At 41.7% G+C, this 24,536-nt stretch overlaps 1 protein-coding gene across 1 annotated transcript; it reads left to right on the forward strand.

Annotated features, from left to right (window-relative positions):
• The first annotated feature begins 1,723 nt into the window (after positions 1–1,723).
• On the forward strand, positions 1,724–24,191 carry man2b1 (mannosidase, alpha, class 2B, member 1). Its single transcript, XM_080720996.1, has 23 exons — positions 1,724–1,827; positions 4,759–4,861; positions 6,039–6,212; positions 7,551–7,744; positions 8,547–8,679; positions 9,115–9,260; positions 9,808–10,007; positions 10,476–10,596; positions 11,016–11,094; positions 11,392–11,501; positions 12,056–12,163; positions 12,794–12,910; positions 14,094–14,285; positions 14,414–14,511; positions 14,641–14,761; positions 18,024–18,142; positions 19,122–19,223; positions 19,583–19,670; positions 20,077–20,157; positions 20,696–20,920; positions 21,122–21,271; positions 22,007–22,109; positions 23,386–24,191. Exons 2-23 carry the CDS (start codon positions 4,774–4,776, stop codon positions 23,484–23,486), a joined length of 2,850 nt encoding a protein of 949 aa, XP_080577122.1. The 5' UTR covers positions 1,724–1,827; positions 4,759–4,773; the 3' UTR covers positions 23,487–24,191.
• Positions 24,192–24,536: the final 345 nt, after the last annotated feature.

The raw sequence follows: 24,536 nt of genomic DNA on the forward strand, positions 1-24,536 counted from the left end.
GCTGATTGCATCAGCCCATGAAGCTGAGCTGTCCACCTCCACAGACCATGACATCACGGCTGGGAGGAGGAGGAGGACGACAGACCATCCAGACTCCACAACTCCTCCACCAACCTCACCTCATGTGGATGAACAGCCGCTTGAAGAAGTCAACAATCTGTTGGTTGCATCAGCTCACACAACTGAGCCATCCTCCACCACAAGCAACAGTTCATTACAGTAAGTACACTATACTGACATTTGAGGTTTACCCTCATCTGCAGCGCTGTCGAGATTACCCACACAAAATCAATAATTAATACACATGCAGATACAAAACACATAGCAACAACAAATTGAGACCAATATACAGTAGAAAACTATAGTTGCAGTTACAACACACACTTACTTGTGTCTTGCACTATGCATGCACTCAGAGGTGTCATTTCAGATAGAAATAGGGGTGGCAAAAATAAGTTACCATACTGTAGCCCCATTTCTAAAATGTCAAAAATAGTCTGGAATTCATTATGAAAAAAATAATGGAAGCATTTTTAGTGGCCCCAGAATATTGTGTTCATTATTGATGGTGTTTCTTTTTGAGTGTGATGTCCGTTACAGGGCAAGATGTCTCTTGCCCTGTGTGATCTTAAGCTGCTGCGCTATCTTTGAATTTCCCTGGCAGGATCGATAAAGGTATTATCTTATCTTGTCTTGTCTTATCTTCAGCCCTCCACCAACATCATCCCGAGTCCAGAGTGATGAGCAGTGGCTTGAAGATGCAGGGAGCTTCACCTCAGAGGAAACTTGGCTTGATGCTGGATGCAGAGAAAACATCATAATATATTGTTTCTTGTGTAGTTTTATTCTTTTACTTTTACTCTAGTAGATTCCTAGTAGATCGTGTTAGGCCTAATTGTAAAAAATCAATAATGTAAGCCTATGTATATAACTTGTAAATATCAATGCAATGCGACACATTGTGAGCTTGTTGTTCGTCTGTTTTTATACAATTTTTTATACATTTTATACATTTGAAAACTTGTGAAATGGGAAATTCTGCATAACGCGTACTTTCTACTTTTGGTAGGCCTACTTTAAGACATTTACTTGTAATAGAGTATTTCTACATAGCTGTAAAACATGTGAGTAGCCTACTTTCCCACCACTGTGTGGCATAGCTAACGGTAATTGTATGCAGTCAACCTGCCTGTTGCCTGTTCAGCAGACATATTCCAAATAGCCTATATTAATATGTAAGACTACGGGTAATTAATCATAATTATGCAGTGTTGAATCTAAACTTAATAGTAGAGGATGTAATATTTAATTTGTGTTGTTTATGAGATGTGTTATTAATTTATTTTATCTGTTTTTCTCCTTTAAGTTTTTTATGTCAAATAAATAAAATGTATCAATCAATCAATCAATCAATCAATCAATCAATCAGTGAAGAGGGCTTCCATGATCAGAGACAGTCATAATGCGACAATAAGGCTGGTGTGGTTCATGTGTGCATATTTATGAGAAATTTAAACCACCACACACACGCGCATGCACACGCACGCACACGCAAGCACGCACGCACGCACGCACACACACACACACACACACACACACACACACACACACACACACACACACACTCACTTTTCTGAGTGAAACAGTTAAGAGGAGTTGTCACGTGACGTCAGAGATATAAAAACAGAAGTCACATGACTGTGGTTATTTTCCAACATGGCGACAACGTTGCAGCAGCTGGTTTCTGCTCTCCTGCTCTTTCAAAGTGGTGTTTTATGCTTTCCCCTCGGCCAAGATGTTCACCATACCTCGTCCTGTGGATACCAGGTCAGTCATTAGTATTCAGTGTATATAGAGTTATTTTGGAAGAAGAAGGCAGAGTTTCTGACGCGTGAAATGGAATCTTAACTGCTGAGAGTTAATGTACTGTACTTTCATTTTCATAGTGGTAGGCTGGTAGCACAGTTTTCTCATATGCTGTAGCATATTACAGTATAATGCATTACTTACTGGTTTTCTTGCCATGTTGGTAGTGTACTGTTATTAACGCCAGGTGTCTTATTTACTAAGGTGTTTCATCCTGTCAGTGGTGTCTGTTCATTAAGAAAAAGAAAAAAAAAACATTTCATGCAAAGAAACTGCCTTCAAGTGCCTTGATAGCGACATACCGAAATTGCTCACTTAAGGGATACATAGAAAGTTTACTTTCTATTTCGCAAATAAACTTGTTTTGTTTTATTCTTAATACTGTAATTCTATATACCCTCACAGTTGATATTGAGTGTTTTAAATGAATAGCTAGCTGCAACGTTTTATAAAACTTGTAGATGCCGACCTATGGCACCTTCATTTTCTGTGATAAAGTTTATTTCATGACTGAAGAAAAGAGGGAATTTCAGATTTTCAACTGGTTTCTATGTCAGTAGTGTTTGGAAAGTCCCTTGACTTTCTGTATGATGTATTGTGTTGAATGACCAACCAAGCAGAGAGAGTTCAGCCACTGCTTAGCATTCAGAGAGACTCTTTGCACTTGCAAGTTAACACCTGCAAACAATTTTTCTGCAATGTTTTTGTGCTGTTTTGGTGATAGCTTTCTGTGTGTTGTCACTCCATTTATAACAACATACCAAAACACTTTTTTCTAAATCTGAATGAAGCATTCTACTTCATACTGATATCTCTTTCACTTCATATCTTTCTCTGAAAAGTTGTTAAAATTAGAATCTAGAATTGATCTTTTACAGTCAGGCAGTGACAACATAGTGACTATAGTACATGAGATGTACTCTGATTTTCATATAAATAATAAACAAAATATAGTGCAAGTGTGTAAGACGATATCCAAAATAGATATTCCTGATGTTAGATATTTTTTATATTGGGTCAATCTCACAGGTTTAGGTCAAAGTTAATGTTGACCTCTGGGAGAACAACACATGGAAATAACTTGATGCATTCACATTCATGGTTCACTTTAGTCATGATTTCTTTTTGTGAAACTGTCATTAACATGTCACAAGAACCGATATTCATAATAACATATTAAGTGTAACTAAAAAATATAAAATAAGATGAAAATGTTTTATATTTTGCAACTACTTTCAATATCTGTATGCTCCAACTCATAATCAGTATCAGAAAGTCCACCCACCACATCCTCCTGGCCCTTCCCCTCCTGATTGGCACGCACAACATTATCATACCCACATCCTGATCTACCACATCCTCCTTATCGACATCACTCCTCATCTGTAGCTTGAACATTATCGTCTGTAACCATCTTCACCAGAGCACTTACCATACGCTTAGGGCTGTCACGATATGACATTTTAAATGACGATTAATTGTCACTCAAATAATTGGCGATTAACGATTTAATTGTGTTTTTGTCGTTGATAATTACATTTCTGTTTGGCTTTTAGGCTTTGAAGTCACATAACCTAAATATACAAAGAAATTACTGACATATTTGACAACTTAATACTTAAAAGTAAGTTTGATAGTGGAAATAGCCGATCTACAAGCTCACAACGCGTCGCGATGCGACGCGTTGTGAGCTTGTAGATCTGCTATTTCCACTATTTCGGACATTTTTCAACATTCACGATTATGACGATTATGTCAAAATAATTGCGATAATGTCAAATAATCACGATTAGACGATTATGTAATAATTGTGACAGCCCTACATACGCTCTTCTTACTCTGTGCCCTAAATGAGATATTGTCACGTAGCTCTGGCGGTGCCAGGTCACCCTTAGCAATGACAGGAACAGAGATACTATCCTGATCTCCAATCCAAATTTTGTGACATCAAATGTTTTGTCAGTTGGAGCTTGGTGGTCTGCCTCTTTCCACGACATCCCTTGTAAATGCCCCTAACATGTGGAGCAACAGGTTGCTCGTTGTTGGAGGAAGTACCTGACCCAGCACATCACCCTCAGGGTAGCCTGGGAAGTTGCACAATTCTGCCTGCACAATTCTGTACTGGCTGGTTCCTGCATACTGCTACACTGTAGGTTACAACAACAAACAGCTGCATGTCAATGGTGAGGTGATACTGTAAATGTCATTCCCATGTCAACCAGTGACAATATATGCTGCCTGCTTGGACACCTGGTTGGATGAGAATGTGCGAGATAGACCTTGACCTGACCTGAGCACATAGGCCTAAATCTGACCGGCAATTGAAAATATATCAAACTTCACTTTTTCTATTTTAAATCAGATGTGGCAGATATTGTGTTAATTAAAAAAAAGAAAAAAGGTTTGCTGTTTTTACATACTTTAAATTAGTACAATGGAACATCATCTTGGGGTGGACGGCTGGACAGCCATCTTAAATTTGGCAATAAATTGTTAACTGATTGTAATTTCACTGATTCAGCCACATTTGAACCCTAAATCAAAATCAAATTACTTGACTTGATATACTGACCCATGCATGACAGCACCCATAAAGCTACCACTGGTGGAAGGCTATCACGTATTTTCTAACTCTAGACATGTACAGTATACCTTAACAAAAATCACTATAAGCATCCCTCAGGTGAAACCAACCAACCCCCCCCCCCCCCCCCCCCCCCCTCCTAGCTTCCTAGTGAGCGCGAGGACACAGGTTTCTGTTGCTTTTCTTGTGACAATTAAACATGCCTTCGTATACCCGACACTACACTGACCTTTGTAATGGCATTCAGAGTGGTACTGTAGATGACGTGTTAAATGGTGTATATGTGTGTGTGTGTATTGATCGTCTAGTCATGCCATGCTACCATGCCCGACATGTTGAACGTCCACCTGGTACCACACACCCACGATGATGTAGGCTGGCTCAAGACCGTGGACCAGTACTTCTATGGAGGTCAGTGTGCTATTTTATGCATAAGGGTGAAATATAGTTTGGTGGTGCTCAAACGTGGAATCAATGCTCAATTAAATTAACTGTTTAACTTAAGTTATCTTAAGACATCTTGTCATCTACTGAAGAGTAAGAACTCCTGATCCTGATTTGAAACTAAACTCAGCGGTGACACCCAGGACACAGCAACTTGTATGATCAAGTTCACTTCCTCACACATAGTCAGTCATGCATAATAAGAACATATTCATATTGTGTCCAGTCACATCACATGCTTTTTTGTGTGGAAAAGAACAATTGTAAAAAACAGCCTTTGGTGGTGTTAAAACACATGTTAATGTATAAAAGGTTTTACATGAGCTATTGTCCTATGAAGATGGTCATTAGGCCTATATAACTTGCACCTTGACCAAATGGCCCATGGTTGTGAAAAGAAAGCAGAAAGCCTCCATGTGTGTATCCGTTTGTAGAATTGTGTATAATCTCTCTTCTTGAGTATGCATACCGGTATTTAATTTCTTGTTTTTTACATGGGCTATGTATTTTAGATGCAGAAAATCGTAATAAAATTGTGATTTTCTGTCACATCCTGGATGTTTAACAGTTGTCTTTAACTCCTATAAAATATTCAGTATGCTTTCGTGAATGCACGCTTAAGAGCACTTGGAGCACACAGTGGCTGCTCGAGTGGAAAGCCAGGTTGTTAACAGAGCATCTTCTATTGGTGACTAAAGGAAGCCATCGCAAAATGCAATGGTTGCGGCTTGTTTGGTAACATTTGAGTGAATTTAAAAATGTGGAATTGGCAACATTAGTAAATTAACTGATATGGGAGTACCGTATGACGTCAACACCAGAGAGCGCTACTAAATCAGCATTCTCAGAGGGTATTTACCTTATGGATGACTGTAAATGACACATCGATCATGTGATAAATTGCATGGTATCGGAATGGCATAGACTGACATACTCGCTGATACCAGCACTTTAGGCAGTATAGGTAGCTTTTCCGATACTGGTTTTGGTTTGGGCACAACTCTAATAAAAATAATGGTGAACAGAATCGGGCCTGAATCAGAATCTGTGTATGTCTTTGTGCGTGCTCCAAATGCATACGTGTGTGTATGTATGTGTGTGTGTGTGTGTGTGTGTGACTGTGTGTGTTTGTACACCCATGCAGACCGTAATGACATCCAGCACGCGGGGGTCCAGTACATCCTGGACTCGGTGGTGGACCAGCTGCTGAAGAACCCAGACAGGAGGTTCATCTATGTGGAGACGGCCTTCTTCTACCGCTGGTGGAAACGGCAGAGCTCTACCATGCAGCAGACTGTCAAACAGCTGGTCAATGAGGGTACTGTACATAGGCCTGCATGCATGCATACATTGAAGTCCCTAGATTACGTTGAACCAAAGATTATGATTTATTCTATCTTGATGTACCCCTGTTATATTCGTATGATTTAATTTTGTTTTCAAAGTGGGGTCCAGGGGGACCCACAGGGTTCCTTGAGGCGGTTGTCCTACAGGTCTGTAACTCTTGAGAACCAAACAGAAACCATTTGGTTCCATCACTGAGAACCACTGATTTATTTAGATAAACTAGCCCTTACCCGTTCAAAGATATGAGCTCCGAAATGATGTGCAGTGTGTGGGTTATGGGATGTGCACTGTGCACACAGTATATGAGGGATGGAAAGTAACTTTAACTGGTGCTTGCATGCTAATATGTAGGAGCATCAATGTAAGAAATACCCGTTCCATTTAACGGCTACAGAGATACTGTGTACCGATCTGCATGATTTTTGGACAACATCTGTAACAGGGCCAGAACCCCCCCCCCCCCCCCCCCCGTGTGTGTGTGTGTGTGTGTGTGTGTGTGTGTGTGTGTGGGTTTGTGTGTGATTGTGCATGGCCTGAACAACAGCGCCCCTCCCTTAACATGTGTGGTCACAAAAGGTACTGTAGGCTAATATAGATACACCATAAAAATGCTAATATACAGCATACGATTTGTGAAAGTGACAAACGGGCTTCACAGTTATGTCAGGTGTGTTCATATGCTAATGGTGATGCGATTTCAGATCAATTGCTCCAGCCACTGAGGAGAAACGCTGAGACAGACAGACAGACAGACACACACTCACTCACTCACTCACTCACTCACTCACTCAGACATTCGCAAAATTATAGTATAGATAGGTTATAATTGCAGACGTGTAAAATAAGAGATGGAGGAATAAGTCAGAAAGAGGAAGTTAGATAGAGGAAATGTGGTCTCGTAGACAGAACAGATTTATTCATGTATAACCTTACCCGTCGTGACTCGTGATTTATTTGCAGTGCTTTTATTGCTGTCGTTTTGACTGGACCACGGCTCCCTACTTGCCTTTCATTGCCCATACTGTATTTACAAGACTTGTGTAAACCTTTGGTTGGTCAGGTGTAGTTGCAGATGGCTGTCACTGGATACAACCACACATTTCAGCCAATGGACTTAGTAGTACCAGGCCAGCCAGCACCCACAACAGTAACCGTGGACTTATATTTTGCCTTGCTTTATGATTGTAGTTACTGCTGACTGTGCAAAAAAAAAGACCCCTCAGGGATAATAAAGTTACCTTGACCCCAACATCCTTCATTATCTTACATTTTTTATGTCTGCCCTTTGCTTTCCCCTCCCTCCCCTCAGGCCGTCTGGAGTTTGTGAATGGTGGTTGGTGCATGAGCGACGAGGCAGCCACCCACTACAGTGCCGTCATTGACCAAATGACCATGGGCCTGAGGTTCCTCAATGACACTTTTGGGCCGTGCGGCCGCCCTCGCGTGGCCTGGCACATCGACCCCTTTGGACACGCCCGGGAGCATGCCTCCATGTTCGCACAGGTAGCTGTGAATGTGTTCATTATTCAAAGGGGACTGAATGTTTCATGTGAATTCAGAGTGCACGCGAGGCAACATACTCAGAATCTCTGCTGTCTATCGCCATGATCTCTTTATCGTTAAGTCTGCAACTTCCCCTCTAACAGTTTGTCTTTCCTTCCTCGTTTCAAACAGATAGGAATCATCCCGTCCTACCCTGTTATTTGGCAACATTTAGCATAGATTAAAGGATTAAAGGAATTCAGTCATAATAATAATATGGAGGCAGGTTAAATAATCATATTATGATTACAGGTATATGGAGAGGTTGTTTTTGTGATCTGGGGGCGGCTGTGGCTCAGGAGGTAGAGCAGGTTTTCCAATGATTCGTGGGTCAGCGGTTCGAATCCCGGCTCCTCCTGTCCACATGGCATAGTGTCCATGGGCAAGACACTGAACATTGCCTCCAATGAGTCAGTCTGTGCTTGCTTGCCACCATTGGTGTGTGAATGTGGAAAGTGAGAATGCTGGCATCGACTGTTCCCCGCTTCACCTCCCAATGTATGAAGTTATGAATGAATGGACCATTGTACAGCGCTTAGAGTCGCAATGTGCTTAGAAAAGCACCATAAACATGAAATCCATTATTATTATTATTGATCAGTGTAGACTGAGAAATGATTGGGGCACGTCAATGAGGAGAGAATTGCACATTCTTGAACCCTACCAGTGTTTCTCTCTATGGTCCTGGGGTTTGAACAACAACCTTTTGGTCTCAAGCCCTTCTCTTTTTACTGAAGGGTAACAGGGTTTTTATTTTTTCTAGATGGGGTATGATGGCTTTTTCTTTGGCCGCCTGGACTACCAGGATCGGAATACCAGGATAATGAATTTGGACCAAGAGCTGTTGTGGAGAGCATCTGACAGCCTCACACCCCCCATGGCGGACCTCTTCACTGGTACCCTAATATGCCCATTAAACTAACATATAACCCTAGATGTTTTGTCTAATACCTGATCTTGAATGACTTACCATTAACCTTTATAACATAAAAACCTTTGCCTTTACCATCTAACCATTTAAAAGGAGGGTTTCTCAAAGTGGGTGCTGCCAACAGTTTTGTTTGGACATGAATCCTCAAATTAACTAACGCTATATTGTTAAGATGATAATAGGCTGACTTGTTGACTTGATGTGGCTATTATATGTGAACCCATGATTACTCCCAAGATTTCTGGCATGCCCTTTTAGGCTTCAGAGAGTCAAAGTTCCTTGGCAAAGTTCCTTGGCACCAAAGACATTTGTCTCAGTTTTTGTAGCATTTTGTAAATGCACTTTTCAAATGTGTGTACCATTAATTGATTGACCTTTCCATCTTCCATCTTTCCTCCAGGGATTCTGCCTAATGGATACAACCCCCCAGAGGGTTTCTGCTGGGACCAGTCCTGTGACGATCCACCAATCAGAGACGACCCAGACCTAGAAGATTATAACGTTGATGACGTGGTGATGCGCTTCCTCAAAATTGCCACCCATCAGGTCAGGCATCCAGACAGACATGAAACGTAATAATACATACTTGCATGCGAGGGCATTCACAAATACAGATTTTTAGTATTCGGCTTTGAATACCAAAAAGTATTAGAATAGCTGAATATTCGTGGGTGATATATCATATTTCTTTCATCCAATAAAGATGCATTTCTCATTAAAACGCTGCATTGCAAGGGTAGAGCCTTTTTATCTTTCTGGCATGAGTGCTGCTGTTTTAGAGCCCCACCTGCAAATGTAATTATTTAACCATGTTAACTTATGTAACAGTTAACCACGGATTAGTAGAACTACTCAACACCAGAGCCCACTCCAGATATTTCCATTGCTTTATACAAATATTTTTGTACAGTGTCAAATGGTGGTTTTGATCACTTTTGAATAGTCAAATATTAAATTATTCTGTGAAACTCACATACACACACATTAAATCTAAAATATGTTTTGAAAATTGCTAAATACGTTGCGAAAGTCATAGAAAATCTGCCCGAAACAGGGATTCCAGGGTTAATGTGGTTCATTCTCCTTCCTACAGGCCTCTATGTATAAAACCAAAGACATCATCATGACGATGGGCTCAGACTTCCAGTACGAGAACGCCAACCTGTGGTATAAGAACCTGGACAAATTGATCCTCTACGTCAACGCTCAGCAGGCCAACGGCAGCAAGATCAACGTGTTGTACAGCACCCCCTCCTGTTACCTACAAGAACTACACAGGGCCAACCTCAGCTGGTGGGAGGACCATCATCTCTTATGCTCTTATTTATTACAGTGTCACGATAAAATAGCTGATCTACAATCTCTGGACGCAGGAGCTTGTATATTTGATCAATCTTTTTAGGCTTTTTTCCTATAATGACTAGGGATGTCCCGATACCACTTTTTTGCTGACCAAGTACAAGTACGAGTACTTAATTTGAGTACTTGCCGATACCGATACCGTAAGTTACGTTTCTGTACAAGTGCTTAAATAGTGTGTGGCGCTCCAAAATAAAATGCTTTAAATAATTATGTTGTCATGCCTAGAGTGAGAGAAGCCCAAATTAGGAACGCCAAGTTGACAGTTGTTAAGAACTTGGCAACTAGGTCCAGCTGCTTGTGAATTCACAGCCAAACCAGTAAAACATTGACTGCAGTTATAATGATTGGGTTATATCTTTGCACTCCAAACTCTTTATTTTGATCCGTCTGTCTTCCCAGGGCTCTGAAGACGGATGACTTCTTTCCCTACGCTGATGACGCACATGATTTCTGGACGGGTTACTTCACCAGCCGGCCAGCCCTGAAACGTTACGAGAGACTCAGCAACAGCCATCTGCAGGTTGTCCCTCATTAAATATACTCTCTGACTGTTTGACCCGCACTCAGAATATTACAGGGTTATTGGAGTAATTGGAGTAACTATTTGCTATTATGTTGCAACAGGAAAAGAAAAGTGTAACTCTGAACTTATTTTTTTAAAGATTTTGTGTAGAGGGCCAAGTATAGATCCCTGGGGGACCCCAGTCGATGAAGGAATTCTTCTAAACCATCAGCTCATGGAATTCATTGTTTAATTTTGAAAATTCAGGGTGGTTAGTCTAAAGATGATTTCAGCCAATCACTGGGCAAGTGCAAGTTTGTGGCTTTTTTGTTGTAACTGTGTGACTTTGCTTTTGGGTTGTAACTGTGGAACTTTGTGTTGTAAGTTAACTGTGTGTCTTTGTGTCTTTTGTAACTTTGTGACTTTGCTGTTTGTAGACGTGCAACCAACTGGAGGTGTTGGGTGGGCCAGTGTCCAGGAATGGTGTCTTTGGGGAAGCAGACAGCCAGACCATGAGTAAGGCTTGAGTTTAACTTTGCCTAAAAGTCTGTTCTTTAGTCCCAAACAGTTTGATGTTTGCCCGAGACCTAAACTAGTGAAAATAGCAGCTCACAATGAGTCATGTGAATTGATGTTTCCTGTGGAAATAAGTCTTTAAGCTCCTTAATCTCCTTTTAGTAGATCTTGTACCAGTGAACTGTACCGTCATGACACTGTACCTTTTCCTATGCAAACTTCTAATAAAGTCTTCAATCAATCAATCAATCAATCAGTGTCAGTAGCTGACACCAATACCCTGTCTCTGGTCATCAGAAAAGGCTATGGCCGTGGCTCAGCACCATGACGCTGTGTCAGGAACATCGAAGCAACATGTTGCTGACGACTACGCCAGGAGACTGGCCAATGGCTGGCAACACTGTCAGGTAGGGCAATATACGTAATTTGACTTTTAACACGAGAAGTCTGTCCCTCTTTTCTGGCTCCCAAAATGTGAAATGACTCGTAAACCCCAGTCAGAACTGCAGACTCACTCTTGATGCAGCCTACAAACCCACCTCTTCATATTCTACCTCATCCCCTACTAGCACTCCTCATTCATGGTATGACTTCTTGTCACCTATAGCTGCTATTTATAGGATGCAGATGTATCTGATCTTTTCAGTTGCTCTTGATAAGAATGTCTGCTAAATGCTTAAACTCTAAATTGTGGGGATGCCCTATTGGTTCATAGAGTACCATATAAACGAGGCCATTAATGCAGCTGACCCCAGTCCAAATCCTACCTGAACTACTTCACTGCATGTTATTCCTCATCTTTCTCCTGCCTTTCCTGTAATGTAATTCCTTGACATGTCCCACACACTAAGACTACTGTTTGTAACACATTTTCATTGCTATTTATCTACACTGCATAAGGACGCACAATGCTTTGATATTGTGCACCGGTAGAACCATGCCTTTTCCCCGTCCTCCTCAGGTTCTGGTCAGTAACAGCCTTGCTGCCCTCACTGGCTCATCTGCCCCAAGAACGTTCTGTGAGAAGCTCAACATCAGTGTGTGTCCTCTCACTGAGACCAGCAAAAAGGTATTACAGTAGAGCAGGGGTCTTCAACAGGGGGTCCGGGAACCCTAGGGGGTCCTCAGAGTTACTACAGGGGGTCCTTCAAATCGCGAGCTTATAGATCGGCTATTTTCAAAGAGGTTTGGTGTAGAGGGGAAAAAAGAGCACACTAAGTACAGAGTGAAAGGTCAAGTTTATTAAGTATTGACGGTTCAAGTGGTTAAATATCTGGAAACACAAATTGACATGAATCCAAAATACAAGGGGTCCTTGGCCTGAAAACGTTGAAGACCCCTGCAGTAGAGAGACACATACTGTATAAGACCGGTTCCCAAACACTGGATCGGGACCCATTTGTGGGTCGTGGACACATTTTTATGGGTCCCTTGATCTTTGGTTTCCTAAAAAAAATACATAGATTTTATTTTTATTTCATGAATAAATAAAATAAATCTCCAAGAAATTCCATAAATTAGAAAACAAATCTTTAAGAAGTACTGAAAATAGTGATCTACAAACTCACAATGCGGCACAAAGTCTTAAAAGGTTAAGGAACGTGTACTGTATAACATACTATGCACACTAGCCCTGGACTGAGGTGTACACGTCGAGTCACTAAATTAAATAATGTTAAACTCTACCCCTCTCTTTCAGTTCTCAGTGAATGTGTACAACCCCTTGGCTCGCCCCGTCACAAGGGCAGTTAGGCTGCCAGTCAACGGAACAGTGTATTCTATATCAGATGCTAACGGCAAACCTGTGGACTGCCAGGTCAGTGTGTGTGTGTGTGTGTGTGTGTGTGTGTGTTTGAGAGAAATAAAGAGGGATTTTATCAGTGTACACAATAAATATAATACTGGTGGTTCTTTACTATCTGTCTGCTGCTCTACAAAACATCAAGTGAATAACAAGCTGGTAGAAATCCAACAAATATCATAGATTGCTGAAGATCACACTGGTTTGCATGTGATTTCTTATGCACAGGTGCTCACTGGAAATGGGAATAACTTGAAATTCTGCATTGTGGGTGTATGCCACTGCCAACCATTTGCAGTTTACATCCATTTCTGCCTAGATTCTGAAATGCATTAAAGAACTTTAAAGCAAGCATTAAAGCAATTTAATGACACATGCTTTGTGAGATCACAGTGTCCTTGACATTTGAGCACCTACTTTCTAATCCTTGAGTCCAAGAGGGTGTTTGTGCCAGACATCATTATGTTCCCATAAAGCGTTCCTGAGTTATCACACTCACGAGGTTGGGACGGGCAGACAGACCTGAAAACACAATGCTTTCAGCCACAGCTGCCCACTGGCAGAGGCATAAAACTCTTGAAGCATGAACTATGGCGTCCGCTCATCTCAACACCTGCAGGAATGAGGGCAGACGAGCCAGGACCACAGCGCTAAAAATGACAAATAAATGGATAACCCTTGGCATAGCTTGTCAATGGACAGTATCAACCTAACAGGTCTTAATCATTAGGACACACAGGTTATTATATCCTTAATATTGTCCACAATAAAGTATAGTTTATAATGTGCCAATATTGGGTTTAATTTAAAACGTCTCATTGTGGAAACGGATAATTATTTACAGTGAGTACGGCTGCTAATTACAGCTGTTCCACATCTGTCATTCAGGTGCTTAGCAGAAATGGGTGCACCGAGCATCTTGCTGGAGGGATAGACTGATTAATAACTGTGCTCACAATATGTGACAAAATAATCATTTAACAACAGTATAATTTTTGGTAATACCATTTCATCCCTACCTTCTGCTTGTAACACACAGTCAAATCCTGAGTGTTAAATGTTCATTTGGAGTGTACATGTTACCAATTGTCCATTTGTTTTCCTTTGTACACTCTCAAGAGTTAAACTCAGGAAAGCTTAAATTGCATGAGAGAGTAAGAGTAAGTTTTCCAATACTGATTGTGGTGTCCTGTCCCAGGTGGTCCCTGTGTCGGAAGCAACCAAGAAGGTGAGGGGAGGAAGGGGGCATGCGGTTAACGAGCTGGTGTTCCAGGTCCAGGCTCCTCCACTGGGCTACAGCACCTACTCTGTGTCCCTGCTTCAGAGCAGGCCCCCACCGGCCCCCACACAGCCCCGCCCCCTGGCTGGAGTGGCTGCCATTGAGAACAAGGTATGCTACAATAGATTATCAAGGGCATAATACCATGAAAGTTGTCGATACTTAAGAGCTCAGCAGCACAGTATGAAAATGGATGGATCGTATTTTTAACGTGGTTTGTGTGCATTGCACGTCACCAGTTCCTGCGTGCAACCTTTGACCCAGAGACGGGACTTTTGAGCAGCCTCAGCAACCTGGAGACTCGACAGACCATCAAACTAACACAGAACTTCTACTGGTCTCTGTCTCACACACACGCACACACACACACATACACACACACACCTGCATACACACAACACTTGTCGTGTTTGTCAGTCTAATGACTGCGTTTTGTTTGTGTGTATGTGCTGCGTGTATATTCCAGGTACAATGCAAGTGATGGTAACAACTCGGCCAGTATCCAGATGTCAGGTGCTTACATCTTCAGACCCAACTCTTCCACCCCATTCATCATCAGCAAGACGGCCAAAACTGAGACAATACAGGTACAGACAGAAACACACTGACACATGACTACCTCCATATACAGTTGTGAACAAAAGTTCACATACATTTGTAAAGAACATGATTGTCATGGCAGTTTTGACTTTCCGATAATTTCTAAAACTCTGGGTTAATTAGAGCAAATACTTCTTCTGGAATTTTACAATGTGCAGTATGTAAACCGTTGTTCACAACTGTACATATCGTTGCTCTCGTCTCGGGTACAAACCTTGTATCTCTTTTCAACCTAAAAAGAATTTGAAAAAGCCCTACTAGCCTAGGCTATCACGATTACAAATTTAAGTTCACCCACCGAAGCCATGCTTTTATAATAATAATAATAACGCTTTATTTGTATAGCACCTTTCATGACATGAAATGCAGCTCAAAGTGCTTTAGAGAGCAGAAAATGAAGCACAAGTGCTTAACAGAAAAAATACACATGATTACAATAAAGCAGAAAATATTAAAACATAAAACATTTAAGAACTTTATTTAAAACATCAGTAAGGACTCTACCATAAAAAACATTTTCAGAACAGTGCAGACTTATATAGCAGCACAGAGATTAAAAAAATCAGCTAAAAGCAAGTGTAAAGAAATAGGTCTTGAGATGTGCTTTAAAGCTATCCACCACGTAATACATTTTCACTTAACTCCCCTAAAATCATTACAGTTCAAATATCTCTTCATATCAGATGCAAAGCAAATGGCCTTAGATCTGTGTCCAATACCCAGAATGCCACCAAAAAAGATTCTGCACTCTTGTCACATCCAGAGAAATGTGAAAACGCTCACTGAAGATTGGCCAGTTGGCCGATATGTGTCTCTGGCCAGTTCATAATCACATCCGTGGATCACTGCGTTTTGATCTGGGCAAACAGTTTGATACTTGAATCAAAGATAGTTAATTTATGAAGATCCACCATCCCAATTGTAGCCAGATTAGCCACTAGAGAAAAAATGGTACTCAAATCCCACAAATTGTCTCCTAAGTTTGTGCCAGCGTCTTGACGCTGACAGCAAACCTCGCGAATGTCCTACAGTATGTTTACTGCTGCTAGATCCCACGAGAGTGTGTTGCTTAACTCATGGGATGCCCACGAGGTGTCTACACGCCAATCTCTTTAGGCATGTTTTCACTACAGTTCCGGAATTTTTCCTGCAAAATAATTAGCATAATCATTTTCAACTTGCCGGGAGTTTTGTTTTTTGGGTGTTTTCACATGAGCAAAAATGCTGGCATCGCCATAAAATACATCGTTTTCACTACTAAACCGTCACGGAATGAAAATCCGTGTTGCCAGACTTTGCGAGAGAAATAAGCAACCAGGTGTACGAAAATAAGCCCCAAAAAGTGATATTATCTAGGCCACAAAAGCAATTTAAAACTATAAGCATCGCCACATCATCAGCTACTTGACAATTACCGATCTAAAAGATCACAACAAATAAAAAGCAGCCAGAAACGATCAATACATACAAGCAACTTTACGGAAATCAAGACCATAGTCGCTTATAATTAGCAAACATGGCAACCAGTGCTTACCACACCGTCTGCGTCTGGACGCTTGGTCGCTTGCTAAAGCAGCAGCGATGGATATGGATTTAACAAATTACAAGAAATATTCTTCATGAAACAACACATGTGAACCTTATGTGTGTCACATAAGGTTCAGAAAGGATGGCTTATGCAACGTGTTGCACATGTGGGATTGTGGGCTTGTTTTTTTTTTTTCTTCAGGCGTCACCGATGGATGCTGGTCATCCACTCGCTCGCTGCTCAGTAAAACACTTTACAACGAGAAACTATTAACTAATGATGCCGCTCTTTGAGTTGGTAGCTTCCAACTTTCATCACAGCATAGGCCAAATGAGCGCATTGTGTCTCACTCAGACAAAAAATAGGCTATAGCACCGTAAAAAAAGTTGGTAAAGATTCCAGCTTTTATCACATTACGAGCGCATCGCGCTCCTGTCTCCAGAGCGGACTTGTATCAAAACCCACACAGCTTAATTACAAATAGGCTATAGAATAATTTTGAACCATGCATTGATCTAGCATTAAGCTTGCATTTCTCGACGTCTGTCTTCTGTGTTTGGCTGGCTTACATATGCAATATGGATTCTGAAGCTTTCAATCCCAATTACAATGCTTTAACTGTTAATATTGTCTCCTTGCGTGCACCTGCTTGTCCGAAAAAAGTAAAAATCACGGTATGCCGTTTTCACTGTGGGGATATTTCTATTCTGCCGGGACTTTAGGCAAAAATTACTAGGTATTTTCCCGTCCCGTTTGGGACACCAAAACTAACGGAAGACAAAATGAGTGGCCGTTTTCACATGGCGTGAATTTCAAAATTGCCGTCATTTTGGAAAAAACTTCCAGAAGTTTGACTCAGTGAAAACGGGGCTTTTGATGTCTCTGGAGGCCCACGACGCGTTGACGTGTTTACTGTATTTACAGTATTAACTTTAAATCTCACCGTTAGGTTGAGGCTACGCATGGATGTAGCCCATTAGCCGCTAGTCGCTTCGAGTCGACGCTGAGAGCATCGCGCGGCCGTTTTTCTCCATATACTCCAATGCATTTCCCCATCTTTAACGCCCTTTATCTCTGATGTTTGTTTTATGGCTAAAACTGAGGCGGGGTGCTGCAAAATGTCATAATTTTGATCGGCAATGTACAGTTATGATCAACACTGGTCCATACAGAAAGTTACACAACAACATCCTGTCTGCGCTCATGTGACCAAGTGACGTCATGACGCATGCATTGACGCAGCAGGGCCGGATTCAATACAATGGTGGTGGGCCTGGGCAGCGAGAGGGGATAAATGGGGCAATCCAGGGGCACCCGATGTGTTAATCAATTTTAGTATGAAAATCTTCGATTGGGTCCAATATCTAGTTCAGTAACCATGGGGCTAAAGAATCGGTCAGAAGCGTTCACTCTTCCATTGGAATGAATAGAATCCAACCTGCTTCCGTTCTCCTAAAAAGGCAGCTGCCTACTTCATGCAGATACTGTACATGAAGTAAACCAGAGATGGCAAGGCTTAAACCATTCATGTTGACCATACCAGCCCTGATGAAAAAGGTTAAGTCATTTTGTATTTTAAAAGGCCAGAGAGTACTGAGGTTAGCATGCTTCTGATCCAATAACATGTTTCCCCTTTACAGTATGTTATTTTTTTCCCTCTTTCCCGATCCCTTTCTTTGACGTTCTTCATCTCCTGTCCTGTCCCTCCTGGGCTGGCTCAGAACTCAGTGGTCCAGGAGGTCCGACAGTGGTTTGGTCCCTGGGTGTCTCAGGTGGTACGCCTCTACGCCCACAGCAGGTCTCTGGAGTTGGAGTGGACCGTTGGACCCGTACCCATAGAGTGAGTACACACAGTGATGGGCTATAGCTTCTGTTTGTGAGTTATGACAAAAAACAACTGCACTCACAAGTACAGTAGAAGTCTTTTAAGCATTTAATATGCAGCAGCGATCACAGAAACAGAACGTGTTTCGGGCTATTGGCCTTTGTTTCGTGTATTTGGGCGTAAACTCCCCCATCTGAAAATATTTTGTGCGAGGGACCTGCATAAGAGAAGATGAAAATTTTGTGAATAACTTAGTAAAGAATTCACTATAAGAATTAAAAACAAATAGCAGATCTACAAGCTCACAAGCTGTGGGCTTGTAGATTTTCTATTTTCAAACAGCCGAAGTTTAAAATAGAATTCAAGTGGTTCAACTTCTTTTTACAGAGACAGGGAACTGGGTTAGTGTCGAATCAAGACACTGAACCCCTAACTGCTCCCAATGAGCAGGTTGGTGATTTGCATGGTTTCCTTCAACGTTTGTGTATGAATGTGTTTTGAATGGGTGAACGTAATGCACAGCACTTTAGATTAAGGCGCTTTAAATGCACCATTTACCATTTCATTAGATCTGATGTGAGGCAAGATATCTGGCGATAGAAACAGAAGGGGGCAGTCATTAGCCGCACTAAACGTATAACTCACAGTTCTCTGTGCAACTCTGGAGAAACTGGCACTCTCTGTCTCTACATTTGTTTTTATTTCCCCCGTCATTACTCAGCCTTTTATTCTCTTTTCCTTCTTGTTGTTCGGTTGGGACTGAATGCGTTGGCAGACGTAGGCTTTGATTAAAGAGGTGGATGACTCACAGAGGAGCCATAGAGAGACGTCCGTTGCACCAAAGTCTATACAGGTTCTGATGAAGGTGTATTTGTTAAAGATAAGAGGAACCATGAACAATGTCTGCATTCATTTATTCCTGTTCCCTCTAGGTCACATTATACTCCTCTAACACCGCTGTTTCTCTCTCTGTCTCTTATATTTTCATTCTCAGTGACGACCTGGGTAAAGAGGTAATCACGCGTCTAGACACCAGTATCGACTCTGCAGGCATCTTCTACACCGACTCCAACGGCAGAGAAGTGCTGCAGAGAAAGTAAGCTAGATTAGGATCGAAGACCTGTGTCCTTTTCTGGTTTTCTCATCTGATTGTAAATCGTAAGGATTTGTGTGGTATAAAGGTACGGCCCATTCCCTACTATTTACAATTTAGGCATTTAGCAGACGCTCTTAATCCAGAGCGATTTACAATAAATTCCCTAGTCAGCATTTCTGTTGGGAGTCTTGTTAACCACACCCCCACAGCCTCAATGAGCATGACGTCGCTGTCGAGTGGAAACCTTGTATGTCCAAAACCGTTTCTTTTTTTTCTTCCTTTTTCTTTTTTTTACACATTTAAACTGTGAAGTGTGTGTGTGGTGAATTGTGTGTTTGTGCTGTTGTTCTGTCCCAAAGGAAAGACTTTCGCCCAACATGGAATCTTAGACAATCAGAACCCATCGCTGGCAACTACTACCCCATCAATTCCCGCGCGTACATCAAGGTGTGTGTCTGTGTATGGTTCTATCCTGCACCTGCTGTAGATTAATTTGTTTTTACTTAATTGCCCATGACAATATTGATCATTATTTAGAATGATTCTGCAACAAAGAAGCCCCACATGGTTTGTTGTAGTTAATCACCCCTTTTACAGGAGAGGGAACAAGTAACTATATTAATAGAAAGTACTGTTTCTATATTACTAGAAAGTACTGTTTCTTTATTATAGAAAGTACTGTTTCTATATTACTAGAAGTACTGTTTCTACATTACTAGAAAGTACTGCTCCTGAAGAAACAATGTGGGATTGCTAAGAATGTTGATAGTGTCAAGTATTCATGGGTTTCAAATGGTTGAGGATCAAGATTTCAGATTTTCTCTTTTGAAAATGTGTGTGCTTGCGTGTGCAGGACAATGACGTTCAACTGACGGTGGTGACAGATCGCTCTCAGGGTGGGAGCAGTATCAACAACGGCTCCCTGGAGATCATGGTGAGATAAACACCACACTAACACACTTCACTCCATCCCACATGTACTGCTGAACACTAACACACTTCACTACATCCCACGTGTACTGCTGAACAAACTGGGGTTTACTTCAGGAGTCTGGGGGTTCAAATCCACCGCAGCGTATCCAGCTTTGTGGAGTGCCTAGTGGGGGGTGGGGATAATTGTTAGAGCACGTAATCCTACACGGGCTGGGGGGCGACGCCTGTCAGCAGGGAGTGTTGGCTGGGGGGAGTACTCCGTCCTCCCGGTTGGGGCTCCTCACTGGCAGGTGAGTCAGTACTACTGACTCACCTGCCAGTACTGACTCACCTGCCAGTGAGGAGCCCCAACCGGTAGGACGTACTGTCGTATCCTACTGACTCAGTAGGATACGACAGTACATACGAGTACATCGATCTTGTGCGCCACGCGGTCAAATCTGATCATAGTCACATTTTGTGAATGAGGTTTATTGTCTTCCTAAACATACACAAATAAATACACTCAGCCTCTTAGTCGTCCCACTTCCATTCCTCAGCTCCACCGACGTCTGCTGTACGACGATGTGCGCGGGGTGGCCGAGCCCCTCAACGAGACCTCTGACGAGTACCCACAGGGTCTGGTGGTCCGCGGCAGCCTTCTCCTGTCCCTGGAACCCCCGCAGAGTGCTGCCGATGCACACCGGCCCCTGGCGCAGGAGACGGTGCTGCAGCCGCTGGTGACGTTCACCGATGGAGACCTGCACCCCAACACTAGACTGGAGGTGAGAGAAAGAGAGAGACCTGCACCCCAAGGTGTGGATTATAGTCTCATATACCACAGCGATTAAAGGGAAACCAGTCAGAATCAAGGAATGGAACTACTAGTTTTGTACTTTTACTCAAGTAGATTTTGAATTCCTGAATTCTTGTAACGTAGTATTTCTGCATTGCACTATAAAACCTCTCTCCCTCTCCCTCTGTAGTTCTCTGGCCTCCAGGCTGCGCTGCCCCCTGCTGTCCACCTGCTGACGGTGTCCCAGTGGGACAGAGAGTCGGTCCTGCTGCGTGTGGAGCACCAGTTCCAGGCCAGCGAGAGCAAGGAGCACTCACTGCCTGTCACTGTGGACCTGCGGGTCTGTCACGCCTTCCATTAAACACCTTGTAACGTTAGGACTTGTTAAAAAAGTTTAAATGGAAAATACGTTTTTCTTTTTGACTTTCATTTTGAAAGTAAGCTTGGTGGTTTGGTTTTTATTTTGCAAAGTCTTAGTTGTAGTTTAGTTTGTGTTCGTTTTAGTGATGGCTTTTTAAAATTATAATAATATGGGGTAGTCGGGTGAGATTAAAGAGCCAATCTATAAGCTCTCAAGGCATTGTGTTGAGCTTGTAGATCTGATCGACTACTTTTGAAGATTTGTCAACAGAGCTGTAAACCATTGCAGCTCAAATAATGAAAGATTTAATTCCCTCCCATAATATTTGGCTTACAGTATGTATGAAATATAGATAGACTACAGAAACTAAAGTCATGTTCTCTTTTGTTCTTATTTTAGTTTGAACACACAATACGGTTTAATTATTACATAATCCTCTAATCGCATTGTGAGCTTGTAGATCGGCTATTTCCACTATCAATGTCCGTTTTTAATTATAAAGTTGTCCACTATGTCAGTAATTTCTTTGTATATTTAGGTTACGAGTCATATCTGCCATGTTGTGCAACTTCAAAGCCTAAAAGCCAAACAGAAATGTAATTGTCAACCACAAAAACACAATTAAATCGTTAATCGCAATTATTTGAGTGACAATTAATCGTCATGTAAAATGTCATAATCGTGACAGCCCTACTGTTCCTCTGGATGTTGCAGAAGCTGTTCTCTACTCTGGAGGTGCTGGGTGTCTCTGAGCTGAACCTGTCGGCCAATCAGTGGAGGGATGAGATGAAACGTTTTGATTGGAAGTCACAGACAGGTACAAGACCCCTCTGAATGGTTTGGGATTAAATTCCAGTCAAATGTAGTCCTTTTATATAGCACTTTTTAAAATGTTTACTCAGCAGCACCTTTCGTGTTCTCAGACAACTCGCTCGCCACATTGTTGGGAAATCACAGTGGTACTCCCTTTTTGTTCCTTGATAATAAAGTTAATTGATCGACAATTTCCGTCTTGTAAGGCTATGGGTATGTGGGGAAACTAATTGTCTCCACCAGCCGAAAGACATGGGAGAGACTATGTTTTCGTCTCCGTCTGTCCGTGGCGTGTGTCCATCCGTCTGTTACCAGCTAATCTCCGGCGCCGTGGGCCCAGTCGCTGCCAAACTGTGCACACACTCCCTGGATACCAATTCAGAACCTCTGCCCCAAATGTTTCACATGGGCCTGTTCTAGGCCACCAGGAGGCCGATTTTTGCAAAACTAACTTTTGCCAGTACTCCTACAGATTTTGTCCAAAGGTCACGCAAATTGGTAGATAGTATCTCTACAGTCATTTGATCGACATGGATCTGTCTGATTTTCCATATTCCATCCTGATTTGCTAAAACTGGCTTCCAAAGTTTGCAGGATTGGTCCGTTTTGAATACAATGCCTGAAATCATGAATGCAGTGTGCAATTTTGCTGAAATTGTGCATGCACATTCCCAATAGGCTGAGGAATAAATGCCACTTAAAAAAATTATATCAGCCTCATTGTGGTGCTATAACAGGCCGATTCGTGTTTTTACCTACAGTATAACTCCACTGATCAGTGTACAACTATGTGCACTCCTTAGAGGCCAAGGAAAAACCTTTACCCTGCATTTTTCATATCTGCCTTTTATAGCGCCACCAGGAGGCCAACTTATGTAAAACACATTTGTTCCTATTATTCCAAAAATTATTATCCAAAAATCATGCAAATCAGTACACAGTATCTCTATAGTCATGAGATCAAGACAGATCTGTCCCATATTTCATATTCCATCCTAATTGGCTAATATTGGCTTCCAAAGTTTGCAGGATTGGTCCATTTTGAACAAAATGACTTAAATAATGAATGCAGCTTGTGATTACAGAGAAATTCTGCACGCACATTCCCACTTACAATCTGGGTGATTTTATATACAGTGTATCTCTATATAGCTTAGTACTGGTTATTATTACCCTAGGCTTGGATGAAGAAAATGCACATTATGCCTTCTTTTCCCCCTAGGCTAGATAAAAAGGGCCACTGTCTAGAAAATGTCTTAATGTGCCCGTTTGTTTTTCAGGTGAGAAGCCCCTACCAAACCGGTCAAGAGACTCCTCAGTGTGGGAGGTGACATTGAAGCCCATGGAGATTCGCACCTTCCTTCTCCGAGTCAGCTACTGATAACCAATCACACTTTTCAAACCAACGTTGATTCAGCCAATCCCTGAGGCCTCACTGTTAAAGGGCAATTTATACTTTGTTGCGTGCCGGTGTCGCGGACCAAAAATAGCTGATCTATAAGCTCACGTGGTGACAGGATAAAGGATCCTTTTCTTTGCTAATGTAGGAGGCTTACATAGCAAACACTACCCACGGCACAAAATCAATTCATATCCGCTGGCTGGATTTACACTGGCACACAATCTACCCGCTGGATCTCCCAAAAGCATCCTGAAAGCAGCTTCATCTTTATGTCCAAAGACAATTTCATATTCCAGCTGTTTGTTGTGTGGAAACATCTCACCTGGCAACAAGGACACTTTGTCGAATGCTACCCGTTTAGATACAGTAGCTCTGTAAAGATCAACTCAAGGACTCAATGGAATACCATACCACTGGATCATGTTGACTGGCCTTGTTTTTACACAAATGGACATTTGCACAATCTTATAGTGCCATAAACATGTTTCTGAAGTTCTGCCAGGAGGTGCATATATTGTGACAAAGCTGCCTTTTCTATTGTACAGTATTATGAATCAATCCTTCACTGCCAAAGTTCACATGATACACTTTTCAAGCTCAACATTTCTATGGGTTGGTGGGAGTAGGACTGACAGTGTGATTTATTTTCTATTTCTCCAATGTGGTTTATTTTCTATTTCTCCAATGTGCCTATGTAAATAATTGTTTATAATTAATCATGTTGATTTGAAGCAAATGCCATAATAAAGTGCAGTTATTTATCTTTGTTACCTGTGTATCCTTACAATTACTGTTCTAGTGTTGGATTTTTCATTATATTTTAAGTTTGTTTGACAATTAATTCTAATTCAGTTAGTTTTAATTTGTTTGCTAGTTGAACATTTACATTTTTGTGAAGACGTTCTAGTGTTTGGGTTATTCGGCAGGATTCAGAAAAGGTCATAGTATTGTGTAATAACTCAACAAAAGATACCATTTAAAATGTTTCACCTAGTTGGTTTCTTTTAATACTCTCTAACACATGGCTGA

The sequence above is a fragment of the Nannobrachium achirus genome, assembly GCF_963921795.1.
Source record: "Nannobrachium achirus genome assembly, chromosome: 3".
Classification (NCBI taxonomy): domain Eukaryota; kingdom Metazoa; phylum Chordata; class Actinopteri; order Myctophiformes; family Myctophidae; genus Nannobrachium; species Nannobrachium achirus.